This window comes from Equus asinus, chromosome 12, assembly GCF_041296235.1.
Source record: "Equus asinus isolate D_3611 breed Donkey chromosome 12, EquAss-T2T_v2, whole genome shotgun sequence".
Classification (NCBI taxonomy): domain Eukaryota; kingdom Metazoa; phylum Chordata; class Mammalia; order Perissodactyla; family Equidae; genus Equus; species Equus asinus.
Genome location: NC_091801.1, coordinates 24,097,231 through 24,111,839, shown reverse-complemented (window position 1 = coordinate 24,111,839; position 14,609 = coordinate 24,097,231). Strand labels below are relative to the sequence as shown.

Below are 14,609 nucleotides of genomic sequence, written 5' to 3'. Positions count from 1 at the left end.
AAAGGAGAGAAAGCTCAAATAAATAAGAGTAACTCATGGAAACACTAAATCTATAAACCACCACCTCCATCTTCATTCCTATTACAGCACAGAAAGTGTCCATTCTCTTAACAAAAGCCATTCTCCACATCTGCTTAGGATTTCATCCCCTTTCAACCTCTCAGAGATTTCATTGCTAGGATTAGTCCCACTGAGAAACAGCATCTTCAGCCTCTCCCATGTACTGGCTCATGCCCCCCAGCATACAGAAAAGATTTTGTATTTCTTTCATTTAAAAAAAGTCTCCCTCATTCCCATCCCATCTCTGTTGCCGCAGATTTCTGCTCCCCTACCAGCTCAGACTATGAAGACCTGCCATCACATGGTATCTCTACCTCCTCCTTTCACACTCATCTTCAGCCTGCTGCAACCTAACAAGCATCCCTCATTGTCATGCCACCCTGGCTGACAGTGCTGGGACACTCTCTGATCTCTGCAACGTAGTGGTTAAGAAAAAGGGCTCTGCCAGTCAGGCTCCCTGGGTCCAATTTCCAGCTCTGCTGCTCAACGACTGCACTACTTTGGGCAAGTGACCTAACTTCTCTGTGCTTCAATTAACTCTTCTATAAAGTCTCATATAAGATCTTGTGAACACTTAATGAGGTAATCTCTATGTGGCATTAGAACATTACGTATATACACATATTATATTTTATTTATATATTATATATATTAAATATATATATATACACACACACACAAAATCTCTATGCCAATGACTCCCATCTTCAGTTCACACCTCTTTTCTGATCCCCACTCCTGAAATTCCAGCTACCTTCATGATGGGTCCACTATTGTGATTGACAGGCATCTGTCTTTCAAATTGCTCCCAGTCAACTCTTTATCTTTCCATCCCAAACAGAGCCTCCTCCAGCTTTCCTTCTGTCACTCAATGGCACTCTATCCACAGTTTCTAAAGCCCCAAACCCCAGAAGTTATCTTTGATATTTCCATCTTCCTCCACCCTCATCCACTTGATCAGTAGATACCACTTTCAATGTCTATTTCACATACATTAACTTCTCTCCATCTCCACTACTATTCTAGTATCTGAGCCTCCATATCTTTCACCTTGGCATACTGGCAGACTTCCAAAGTATCTTTCTACTCCTGCCCTAGCCCACTGTAACCCTATCCATTCATTCTCCAGCCACTGTGATCTATTAAAAACATTCATGCGATCAGGCCACTCCCCTGAGTAGAAGTCTTACAGGTTCTCAATGCATCAACAACAAAATACAGATGCCTTGACATGGCTGACAAGGCCCCTAAAATATGGGCCCTGCCTAACTCTCCCCTTTGATTTCTACACCCAAGACTCATAGGGCCTTCTTTCAGGCACCTCAGTGCATCAAATTCTTACCTCCTCCACAGGGAGTAGCCCCGCAGGGCCTTTGAAGAAGAAATTTCCTCGATCTGAAATCTCCTTCAGTACATTTCTTTGTTCTTCTCATTCATGGAACTTATTACAATTTGTATATCTTTGAAGTATTTCTTTTTCCATTATCAGGCTCCCTACCTCAGACTCTAAGTTTTAGGAATACAGAGACCACATCTGTTCTCACTTCTGGTATATTCAGAACCAATCACAAAGTAGGCACTCAATAATAATTTTTGATTAAATATTATTTTAATTTTTTAGCTCATCCATGATAAGGCCTAGCTTGAAGCACTCTTGGATTTTCTCCACTGTTACCATATATGAATTACTGGAAGCTTCCACTCATTCCTACCAAAGTCAAGTTAGAAGAAGGGGGAGATGAGCCGTGCTGGCTAACTTAGACACTGAGAACGAATGAGAAACATGGCCGGCTGATCCAGGACACGTGTAGTTCTAAGAGACTTCTAATTTGTCTAAAGACATTCAAGACACACAGTGTTACGTGTCATTATCGAGTCAAAGAAAATAAATGTTTGAACTCTTAAGAAGCTTGAAATTAATGGAGAAAATAAATACACAAACAGCAAACGGACAAAAGAACGTGAAATGAGAGGTACGATGGAAGGAAGAAGCAGAGAGCTCATGCTGAGAGCAGTATTTGAGCTGGGCTTGTAGGGCAGCTAGGATTTTAAGAAGCAAAAGGAAGGGCAGGAAGGGCTATGTGAGCAAAGCACGTTCACAGAAGAAAACAGATAGTTTGGCTGGAGTCCTGGGTATGTACAGTATAGTAAAATGGAGAGGCAGGAAAAACGGATTTGGAAACATGGACTAAATGGTCACCTTTAAAAATTCCCATGTCAACTGTCCAGCTCATGAGACTGTGAGCAGCAGGAGGCCAGAGGCTTCTGCTCATCTGTGACTCTCCAGCCCACTGGACCACTCACACATTATGTGAGCACGTACTCACAAGGGTCCATCAAACAGTCAGAGCTCTGTCCTGCTCGCCTAGGAAGCTGTTCCAATAGCTGCCTTCCTCTACGGGAAGCCTTGTTGGCCAGTGATGTGCCCCGACCTATGTAGGCGCTCTTAAGCAATTTGCAAGGTAAAGAAATAACCAAGTGTACAGTCATTTACGTATATTTTATCTTCTCCACGTTTGTGACACATTATTTGGTTAGCTCCTTAAGGGTAAGGAATACATAGACTGAATTCAATATATTGAAATGTATAGGTTATGTTTCAATCAATAAAGAAATATACCATATTCAGATAATTAATAAGTGCTTCTTGATCTATCAAATAAAAGCACTTCCACAGGACAAGCATTTTCATTCATGCCAGATCTGCCCTCACCTACCCCGATAAACAAGACCATCAAAACTGCATGAGACAGCGAGGGTCAGCTCTGGGGCTCCCATACTCCTCTAACCCCGTCGTTTACATTCCTCAGTCATCAGGCGGTGATTGCTGCAGCTTCAAGGGTGCAACACAGTAAAGTACTAAAGAGGAACTGGCATACCACTGTTTCTCTGCCTCAGGGTGACTTTCCTTATGAAAGCCAATATTAAAGCAAAACTTGGAATTAAAGGCTGCTGTGGTAGGAAAATATAAGGATTGTAGATCTTTTCATCACTACATGAAATTTTTGAAAACCATCTCACTTGTAATTAATGGCGCTTGAGAATGTGTCACAAATTTTATCAAAATAAAGTAGACTCATACTGCTAAATTATCAGTATCGCCAGGAAAGTAACTTTGGCATGACAGGTTTACATAACTATGTGCCCATTTTCCTTACTTAATCTGCACATACCCAGACAAAGATGGACTTGTTCCTATTCTCTTTGGCTACTGAAATGCAGCTCTAATGACTCTGTCACTAAGTGGCTGAGTGGGTCTAAAATTGTCCCCAAGAATCCCATCGCAGCCTTCCACAAGTTCTGCCCCCTTAACGTGTGTCCTCAGCCTTCGAAATTCTTCAATCTGAAAATAAAAGCAGAACAAAATAGATTAGTCATTTACCAGACATTAACAAAACTGGAGTTTCATAAATGACTTAAAACATGCATAAATTACAACTAAAAGAGAAAATTAAAATTAAATTTCCAAAAAGAGAAAAACAGACTTAATTCTTCCAGACCAGAGACATTAGACAAGATAAGATCCCTGCAAGAGAAAGGAAGACAGAAGAAGTAGAGAAGTCAAGGTATCTAGACAACCCCACTACCCATAGAAACCTGCTGGATTTGTTAACGCAAAAATGGTATACACCGCTCTCAGAAAGCTTTTATGCCTGTCTGTAACATAAAAAGACAGAATGAACAAATGAATGGGTTCTTAAATGCTTCCCAAATATATCTTTAATTAATGAATTCTGACATCACTGTATTATAATACTGACTAGCTGTTAGACTTATTAGATGGAGGTTTTCTTCATCAAAAGATTCTCTTTGCTGCCCATCTAGCCCTTTGGAGGGCACAGGTCCAAAGAATACCTCTAATTTTCCAAAAGTTTAAGCCCGACTTCTCTTAGCAATATCGATTTCCAAGTTCATCTCCCTTTCTCAGCTGTCCTCTCCAGGCCCGGTGGCTTCCCATTATGTGAGAAGAGGCTCCCATAGTCCCGAGGGATCTTTCCCAACAGCCGCACTGCAGTTTCTCTGACTTGCCAGGTCTGCATCTCCTAAGAACCCAGAGCCTTCCAGACACGACCCTCTGAGAAGTATTTAAGCAACGAGCAAACATATGATAAACATTCGTCAGACTCATTCCCTATCTATTAGTTGATCTGCCTACGGGGCTCCTCATCTGTTATTTCATCTAAATGCCACATAGTCACATGACACAGACATTCTTCATTCCTTGCAAAAAAGGAGAAACTGAGGCTACAGAGGTTAAGAAAATTTCTAAATTAGCTAGGTCTGACAATTCCAAGTCCACCTGCTCTTTTCCCAGCTCCACAGCCGCCTCTTCACAACTTCTAGTCAACTCAGTATAACCCAGATCCTGCATGTCTCAGAATGTTGAGCAAATGTGATCTGAGCAGCATCAATGCACCAAAAAGTTCATCATCTGTGTATCATATGGTTATGTCAACAAAGATTCGTCATACAGCACAGCCACAGAGCTCTGCCATTCATAAAGTGAAAGGAAATACAAGAGGGCAACTAATTCAGGGTTCTAACAAAAGTCTACAAACCCCTAGAGACTTTAGGGGGGTGCATGAAACCCCTGAATGATACACAAAATTTTACATGTGCATTTTCCTAAGAAGAGGTTCTCTGACTCCAAAAGAGTTGGATCTCACAAGGCTCCAATTCAATCCACTCACACACATGTCAGGAAAAAGTTGGGGGAAAACCAAACGGCCTGTTAGATTAGAACCCTGGTTAGAAATCTGACTTCTAATGTTTCATTTTTCCATGTCTCCAAGTCCTGTTTGATTTCCCTAAATGTGATAAGTCTGACTCAACTGGCACTGTCCTATTTTGTTAATAATAACTACAGGCTGTATTTACATAGAAGCGTCAGTCAGATAAACAATTAGCTGTTTAATCTACCTAATGGTTTTTCACTAGACCTTCTTAAGGTCTTAGAGTGGGAATATGGGTACCATGTACTGCTTGCCACATCCGGAAAATTTCTAGAGCCAAGGCTGCATGAGAATTCCCTGTAATTATCTGTGGAATGTATTTTTACTCAGTTCTCCCTAAGCTTGGAGTGGAAAGGAAGTTGGTCAGTCAGAGGATCCCGTGCTTTTTCAAAAAGGAGAATATGAAGGTGAAGGCAGTGGGCTCAGCATCAAAAGGCCAGTTCTCATCCTGGCTCTGCCAGCTAAGCCCCAAATGACCATATTACTTCACCTCTTTAGCCTCAGCTTCCACATGTGTACATGGAAATGAAATAACAGCATTCACAAGGATGGTATAAGAAGTAAACAAGGGAATATAAGAAAATCCTCCAAGATAGTTCCAAGCACATGGAGAGTATTCAATCAATACTAGCACAACTTCTTTTGAAGTCAAACCTTTAGCATTTTGAGATAAATATTTAGCTATGATTTTATATGCAAAAAATAGACTGGAAATAATAAACCAATTGACTGAGAAAACAGAAAGTCATCTCTCTTTATATTCACTTTACATGTCTGTAAAAGCTGCAACTAGAATCTATAAATCATGGACAGGGGACTGATGAGCAATGTGGACTAGAAACTTTACTGCCTAAACATCTTGTAAGAAATATTCCATTTTTTTACTGACTTTGAAGCTTATTTTAAAGCTAGGTTAATTTTGTATTTACATATTCTGAACTGAAGATAAATCTTTTAAGCCTCAGGCCTCAGCCTCAAGCACATTCTGTGAAAACAGCTTCTCCTAGAAGAGAGATCTGAATGAACTGCCAGCCAGTCTCAAATCACCACATTCTTGGAGAGAACTATTTCACAAGAAATGTTTTTCTCTGATCATAGCAACACTTTGAAGACTTCAAACATCAACAGAGATCGAGGGAAAAACACACGTCTTTCTGAAATGCCAATTTTTCTGCAATAACCACCCCTCAAAACCCTTTAGTTACTTCAAATGGTTTCAAGTGCACACTGTGTTATCCCACACTGAAAGGAGAGAGAGTGAGAATGAGCAGAATAATATTGCAGGATAAAAGTCTTCAACAAATTCAAATGTCAGGGCAGTACAGAGACTATGAGTATCACACATACCAGGACGTATGATTTCGTCAAGTTTTAATGCTACTCTGCTTAAGCACAGTATTTGTTTTTAACCAACTTAAGAGAGAGATAGGACAGAGATCCAACACTTGAGAGACAAACTCTCGTCTTCTGAAGGTAGCAGAGTTGAAGAGCCACTGTTCTCCGAACACAGGTTGCACTCCAATTGATTTAAGACATTTATTCCAACCTTCACTGACTCGTGAACCAGGTCATTCACTCCAAGTTCAGCTTTAAAACTGCTTTCCTTATGAGTGCATTTAAAGGGCTAATTTGCGGGGTTTGATGTTTGGCACCAATTAATTTTAGGAGTTCCCAGGTTCCTATGCACATCCTCTAACACTTATTTTGACTTACATCTCGTGAGTCATCGTGTTAAAAGAGAAAACACACAAAAATTGTTGTTCTTATTTTCTTTTATCATTAGGCAACGACAATACATGAATTGGAGTAATATAATTCCTTATAGTAGCAATCAAATAAAAGTCAAAAACAAACGGTTCTTATACAGCCCACATATATGTATATATAGTGAGATTACATATATCTATCCATCTGTCTATCTCCACCTTTCATGTAATGCAGTCTTCTTGGTTTTGTTTCATTTTCTTCTACCTCATTATCTAACTTTCTTCCTAAAATCATTGCTCACTCTTACTGACCTATTAATCAGCTCTCATTCTGTCACTGACTCCTTAATCTAATCTTTCTAATTTTTTGAGGAAGAGCTTAGAGAAGAGAACATCGTTTCCTCGGTAACACTGATGTAAACCTTCCTTATTCCAATCCCCAGCCCTGGTTTCGGCCACTGTCTTCCCATCACCACTCTAGGATGGTCACTGATGAGCCACACATATTGAAACTTACTCAAGAATTACAGATTGGAGTTCATGACCGCAGGGAAAGTGCTATCGTGGAAGACACTGAGGAAATACATCCAAAATTTGCCACAAGAGCCTAAAAATGACACATTTTAAGAAAGGAAAGAGGGAGTCTCCAGGAGAGAGAGAAGATCCTAGAGATGCACTGTCTAATAGAGTAGCCACCAGCCCCACGTGGCCACTGAGCATTTGAAATGTGGCTAGTCTGAACTGAGATGTGTGGTATTACAGGATACACACCGAAAGTCAGACCTAGTATGAAAATAAGAATGTAAAAAATCTCATCAATGATGTTGTATGTTGATTACCTGTCAAAATGTTGTTTTTCGATATATTGTGTTAAAATATACTACTTGAACTAATTTCACCTTTTATTTTGACTTTTTTACTGTGGCTACTAGAAAATGTAATCTTACATATTTGGCTCTCATTGTGTTTCCTCTGGATAGGGCTGGTGTAGTGCTGCCCTTCAGAAACTTAGCATTCTGGTGTTAGAGTGCTGACCTAAGTTATACATGGAGGTAAATGCAGGTAGCTAAGAAACAGTGTGCTTCGGGAAGAAGTTCCTGCCCCAGACCCACTGAGTCAGCAACTCTGGGGTGGGCCCCAGCAATCTGTGTTTTAACAAACCTTCCAGGGGATTGTGTTGCACACTGAAGTTTGAGAATCACAGATACAGAAGAAAATTTACAACAAACATTCCAAATCACTTAAGATCATTTTCAAACATGACCATGCTGTGGCCTTGCAACAACCTGCTCATTAGGGTTAAAAGCTCCTCGAATTCCACAGGGAGCATGTAGACAAGAAAAGCCTGCTGCTGAGTCCTTGGATGTCGTCAGACCCACTCGGCTGCCCAGGACCGGATCTGCTCCTAGATCCCACAGGCCGAGCACACACTGTGCCCTAACTCGGGCTGTCAGGGCTTTGCAATCCAGAGGACAGATGGGATGGGGAAGGATGAAAAGGAGGCAAAACTGAGAAGAAAAGAAAATTAAAAATGGTTTTCCAAGTTCCAGCAGACACATATCCACAGAGGGAAAAACAAACACATTCATATTCCTTTGTTTCACTGATGTTACTTGAAGTTGAAAGAGACAGGAAAAAACAAACATAGACACATCTAATTTGAGAAAGTAGGTAAGTTAAGAAATAGAAACAGATACGTAAGGGAAAAAGGCAGAAAAAGAAGGGAGGAAAAAGCAGGAAAAGGAGCGTAAAACAATGATTAATCATTTCTCTGTGCGTGTGTTGTGTGCACACATATTTGTACATATGCCATTATATCAAAATGCCACATTTTATCAATTTGGAGTATTTTTCATATTTTAATGTCTCTGTGAAATCAAAATGTGTCTTACAATTTCTGTTGTCAGATTTGATGAAATTTGGTATTTTTATTCTGCTGTTGGAATCTCAATTCCACACAAAACAATATAGCTGAAAAAAGGTTTTTTTACTTCAGCTTTCCAATGCTTAGACCATTGTTTATCTTAAAGTAATTTAATGGTTATAGATGCTTAAAAAAAAGAAAATTACAATCATTCAAATCCATTTAATTGTGTCTATGTTTTTCCCCTAGCATATGGTATGCTAACCAGGAATAATACGAAAAATTCAGCTAAGGAAGGGCTTCCAGTTCTATATTCTAGAATCCTTAGTACTCAGGAAGATGTAAGTGTTCCATGACAGGCTTAACCATCAAAACTATGCTTCAGCAGAAGCCGACTCTTCCTTGAATGGAGTTGATGTGAATTTCCTAGGAAAGCATTATGATTTAGAGCTTTTTCTTTAATGTTGCTATTGCAGACATGATTATCCTGTGGCAGATGATATATTTCAAGATCCCAATTGTTTCCATAAAAATACCCAGCAGTTTAATTATATATGTTAATCCTATGATATGAGGAAACGTTTTTTTCAGTACAAAGTTTTATATTTCTCAACATAATCAGCTGTGTAGAGACTCCACCTGCCACTCACTATTCCTTTTGTTACTTTATATGTAAATCCTCCCAAACTTTCTCTCTTCTTCTTTAAGTGCAATGATACAAGGCTTCTCGATTTTTCCTGGTCTAGATTCTAGAATTACGTCCTCGCCCTTTGCTTTCTCTCATTTTTACTGCCTTCTCTGGACTTTTTAAAATTTTTACTCTACTTTGAAATTATATGAGCAGTAACAGTGAAACTTTACAAGGACAGATTGATTTATACTCTTCTAAGACTATAATTTTTTTCAGAATCACTCTAAATTGCATTTTAATATATATGCAAGTGTGTATGTGTACATTTTAACATTGCTGCTCTCAGAACAAATGCTGTAATGAGTTTTGCTCTAAGAACACCTAAATCATCTTTCTTGAAAACCTACGGCTAATTGTAAAGTCATCTATGTTCAAGAGCAGTTGAGATTATTCCTTCTAATACACATTCCTTTGGCTTTGGCTTCCCATTAGGAAGATACAGCTTATTTCTCCATTACCAAGGAGCATGAATTAGTGAGTTAGGGTTAAACTTTGCCATGGCCTTACTCGGAAGACAGTACAAAGCAAGGTTCCCTTTGAAACCAGTAAGACCCAAAGATATAATGATTTTCCCTGGATCTTTGCTTAACATACCGGTCAACATGGTAGTAAAACCTTATAGCTCCATTTACAGAACATTCACAATACAGTTCAACATTAACATTCCCAATGCCATGCTAGCAAGGGAATCCTTAATGGAATTCTAAGCGGAATTGAGAATATTCCTTGTTGTGGTTTAATAAGATTAATCCTACCTGACTTTCAATAAATAGAAATTTTGTGGTTAGAGAAAAATGTTGCTTTTCACTGAAAGGTTTAATCTATTTTTAGAAATTTACCCCTAAACAAAGATCACGGGGTACTGAACAACTGAACAAATGAGACTACAGACCCTCAGCTTCCTCTACTTCATCTCTAAGTCTGAGACTTCTTGTGGCTAAATCCAATTAATACTTTTTAGTCCTTAATTTAATGACTGTGCATAATCTGATGCTTTTCATCTCTCTACTCCCTCTTTCTTGAAGACCACACCTCCCTTGGCTTCCAGACAGCAATCACATCAACCTCCTGACTTTTCCCACTTCTTAAATCACTTCCCGGGGACGAGTCTTTCAATGCATGCCCATTATCAGCTGCCACTCCCCAGTTCTCTGCATCACTTCTTTTCTCTCCCTGAAGGATCTCTTCTTCTAAACTTAAGGCTTCAATCACCACCTGTATATTGTTAGCCTTTCCTGGATGTCTCAAAGGCATTTCAAACTCTCAATATTTACAACCATAAACTCATAATATTCTCATGAAGCCTTCTCTTCCTTCTTTATTCCCTATATGGTGAAGAGCCACATCTTATACTCACCCAAGTCACCAGTCACCCAAGCCAAAATTCAGGGAGCAATGTGTGGGTCCTTCCTCCCTGAAATCCTGCCTATGTCATCAGTCACCAAATTCTACTCATGCTACTTCTCTGTTATTTCTAAAATCAGTCCCTCCCTTTCATCTCACTTTTTTTCAACTCACAATCTTAACTCAGATCTACATCTTCATACTGTAGCTACAGAGACATTTCTCAAATTCAAACTTGGCCATGTCTCTCTCTTTCTCACAACGTTCCAGGGGTTCCTTGCTGCCTTCAGGAGAAAGTCCACTCTCCACAATACGAAATCAAAGCTCTTTGATGAAGGTGGGTCCCTCTCCAATCTCAGCTCATGCCACTGGCCCTTTACACTAACAGTGTGCATCCACAAAGACACTGTGCTCTTGCCTCCACGCCTCTGCTTCTTCCCCTGTTGGCAGTACCCCCTAACACCCATGCCACACCGCACTACGTGGCCCAGGGAATGTCTATAAGATGGCTAAATCTCATCCAGACACTTTTCCTATGTGAAACCACAAGGCCATATTCATGTCATACTATGGCACTGTTCACATGAAATTATTGTTTTTTAAATGTGAACATATTTGCCTTTCCTCCCACATGGTGAATTCCTTGAGGATAGAACCTTGTCTTATTGGCCCTCTACTTTCAGTGACTACGACAGTGACTGGCACATAGAGAATGTCAAATAATTACCAAATAAATCAATAAATGCATGAATTAATGAATAAATTATCCACATCAGTCTCAAAGGAGCAATTCCACATGTTAACATCTCTCTGTAACAAGGATAAAGGGAGACAGGAGTATGACATATATTACCTTATTATATCAGTAAATTGCTTGTATTAATAGAGTCACAGACACGTAAAGGCCAATGAATACACCACCAGTATCACAACATACTGTATATTAAGCCTCAGTGCTTTGAAACTTAGTCATGTAAGATTTTATGCTACCTGCAGCAAGAATAAGGCAGAATCTATCACAGTCCTAGAGTCACACTAAAGGAAAAGAAATGAAGAGGGATGTTTGATCTTTTAGAGATATTTCATCCACAGAACAATAGCAGCTGTACCACCCCAGCTCAGGACAGCTCAGGTTGCAGTCTCTCACGGTCTGACCTGGACAGGCAGCCAACAGCAAGCATGGCCTTCACATACCTGCCCACTGATCCCAGAACTTCTTCCCTGCTTCAGAAATACAGTGTCAGTGGGAGAAGTGACTTGGAGTCACCAGATGGCAAAAGGAGGATACTAAGTCCCACGGGATCCTACTAGCTTAGAAGGGTTTTCTTATAAAGGAAAGGTTACCCTCGGGAGAATGTCCCAGAAAACTGTCTCTTTCCGTCTTCTCTACTCTACTTTTTTGGTCCATTTCTTTTCTTGGGCATCTGTCTGTGTCATTCAGCTCCTTCTTTTATGTCAATGATCCCTAACTCTGTACGCCTGGGCCTCAGCCTCTGACAGTGTTGTTTTTTGCTTCTAACTCTTTGAAAGAAATCAAACTCCTCCAACCGGGGACATAAAACATATGGATGAAAAGGTAGAAACCTTCTCTAATACTATTGAGATTTTCCTCACAAAGTTTCATTCAGAAACAGAGTCTCAAAAAATTGTAACACCAAAAAGGGCAGGAGTTGAAAGGGGCTAGTGGTTAAGCACCCAGCACTGAAATGACACAGAACTGAGCTCGATCCCTAATCTACCCTTGCTACCTGTGTGACCTAGACAAAGATTTCTTAATCCCTACCAGCCTCAGTCTCTTCATCTAAAAACCAGGAATGATAACGGCAGTCACTATATCACGAGACTGAGTGTTCTACTCTCCAGCTCCTTCCACCATGCCTACAAAGCTTTTGTCTCCCAAGACTTAATTAAAAAATAAACAAATAAAACACTTTGCTATTCTCTAACTCTTGTCCCTAAATCCCTCATTGCCTTTCCCATAAAATTTCTTGAAAGATAGCCTATGGTCTGTATTTATGCTTGGTCCCATTCTCCTTTCAGCTCAACGTTCTATGAACTTCTTACTTCAGCTAACAATGACTTAATTGGCAATTACAGTCCTTGTTCATGCCCGTTGCTCGCAATGATGAGACAAATCTGAAAAGAAATGAAAGCTTTCTCCATGGTAGGTGCCTCAAGACAAACTGGGTGGATGGGCTAGAGTGTTTACTTGGAGCAACCAGAAGCAGTATAATGGAAGGGATGATAGAGGAGTGCACTGGAGAAGGGGAGCCAAAGATCAGTGACAGACGAGAAGTACTAATACCAGGATCAAGCAGTGGACACACATGGCCAAGGAAAACAAGAGTGAAGGGTGTGGACCCAGCAGTGGCATCTGGGCCCATTTTTATAAGGTGCAGTTATTTGCCACCTGGGTGGGCAGCACTCATCCTACTTAAATTCTGTGTGGCATCTGTCACTATAGTTCCCTCCTCCACATTTTGGAAATACTCTCTTCTGTCCTGGATCCCAGGACATCACTCCCTCTTGGCTCTCCTCAAGCCCCTTGGGCAAATCTTCTTAGTTCTCTGCCTGGTGCCATCTCCTCTACCTGCAATGAGGGTCTACACTCAACTGGGCTCTCTTGTCTCCTCTCAGCTTGGGCTTTCTGATCATCAAATCCATTTCTGCCTCTTCTTCTTGGACAGGAAGCTAGAATACAGTTCCCAGCCGCCCCTGCAGTCAGGCGTGGCCACATGACTGAGTTCTAGCCAACAGAAAGCAAGCATAAGTGATGTTCACCATCTCTAGGACTGGCCCTTAAAAACTCTCCCTTGAGATCCTGCACACTCTTCCCCTTCTTGCTGGCTACATGTCCACACCTAGGACAACCTTGGAATGGAGGCAATGAAGATGGCAGAATGTCTTTCTACCTGGTCCCCTGAATGACTGCACAGAGAAAAGCCCTCACTGTGAATCAGAAACACATGTTGGAGTTTATGTGAATAAGAAATAAATTTCTACTGTGACAAATCACTGAAATTTTGAGGTTTATCTGTAACAGCGGCTACCATCTTTGCTGTTAAATCCCAAATCTGTATATCATTAGTCCAAACTTGTATTCTTAACACTAGACTCAAATTTCTAATTTCTTCCCTCTTCTTTACCAGACTAACTCCTAACGCTTTTCAAGAATGATTCCTTGGACCTGCCAGTTTGGCTTGGGTTTCTTTCCTCTGTGTTTCCACAGTGCCTTACTTATTACAGTTAACGTAACTGTCTGTATAATCATCTGCCAACTCTATGGTGAACTTTTTGAGGTGAAAGACAGTGTTTTAATCTCTGTATACTCTGTGACCAGTTGGAATGCAGGAATAGTTTGTAAGAACAAATAGACTAATGAACAAATAAAGCAATTAGGATTTGTCATATTAAAAACATGAAGGCCCAAAGCTGATGTGATCAAAGTTTATAAAATAATGAAAGGGTGGAGAAGCTGAATGGGAAACTTTTAAAATGAATCCTCAGAAAAAGAGAAAGAAGAAGAAATGGCTAAAGGTTGAAAGAGGGATTTTAAAGATTTGAGGAAAAACAAAAGACGGCTTTACTGAGTAGCTAGTAAACCTGAACTTCTTATAAAATGATAGGAGATATGATAAAAGTTTGTACAACATCACGAAAGGAACCTTGGTTTATCTAGAGTATTGCCCAAGCCTTTGGAGTTGATCGCAAAGAGAAAATACAGGCTTCCAGAACACATTCCTTAGGTCCCTGGAGGAGAGGAGACATTTAAAGCCCCTCTTTCATAATAATATCAAAATCATTGTTTAAATATATTACAGTGATGTTGCCTCATGTTCCACCGGCTAATATCCCAGTGACAATTCACCACGGTGCCCCCACCCTTTGTGCATTAGCACTTAAAGCATCTAAGCTGAGCCCAAGGTGAGAGGCAGGTGACCAAAAGTGGGACTAGAGAACAATCCAGAACTTTCCAGGGCATTCTTTCTCGCTCCCTCACCCCTCTGCATACAGAATTTCCCTGTGCAAGCCAAGGAAGAACTATTACAAAGCCCAGGTGTGACTTACAGAAGCAACCAGCATTCTCACTCTACTTCCACGACTTTTCCCCTCTCCGTGCCTGGGAAAATCCACACAAAGGAATGACTAGACTAATCAAAAGTTTGACTATTTCAGTGACTTCTATTTACTCTATGAAAACTGACTTTTAA

At 40.2% G+C, this 14,609-nt stretch overlaps 1 protein-coding gene across 1 annotated transcript in view; it reads right to left on the bottom strand.

Annotated features, from left to right (window-relative positions):
• CA8 (carbonic anhydrase 8) overlaps positions 1-14,609 on the bottom strand; it is a 95,464-nt gene that overhangs the window by 17,989 nt on the left and 62,866 nt on the right. Inside the window, exon 8 of the mRNA XM_044780191.2 lies at positions 3,234-3,403. Coding sequence (XP_044636126.1) covers positions 3,269-3,403 — 135 coding nt within the window. The 3' untranslated portion in view covers positions 3,234-3,268. The remainder of the gene's footprint in view (positions 1-3,233; positions 3,404-14,609) is intronic.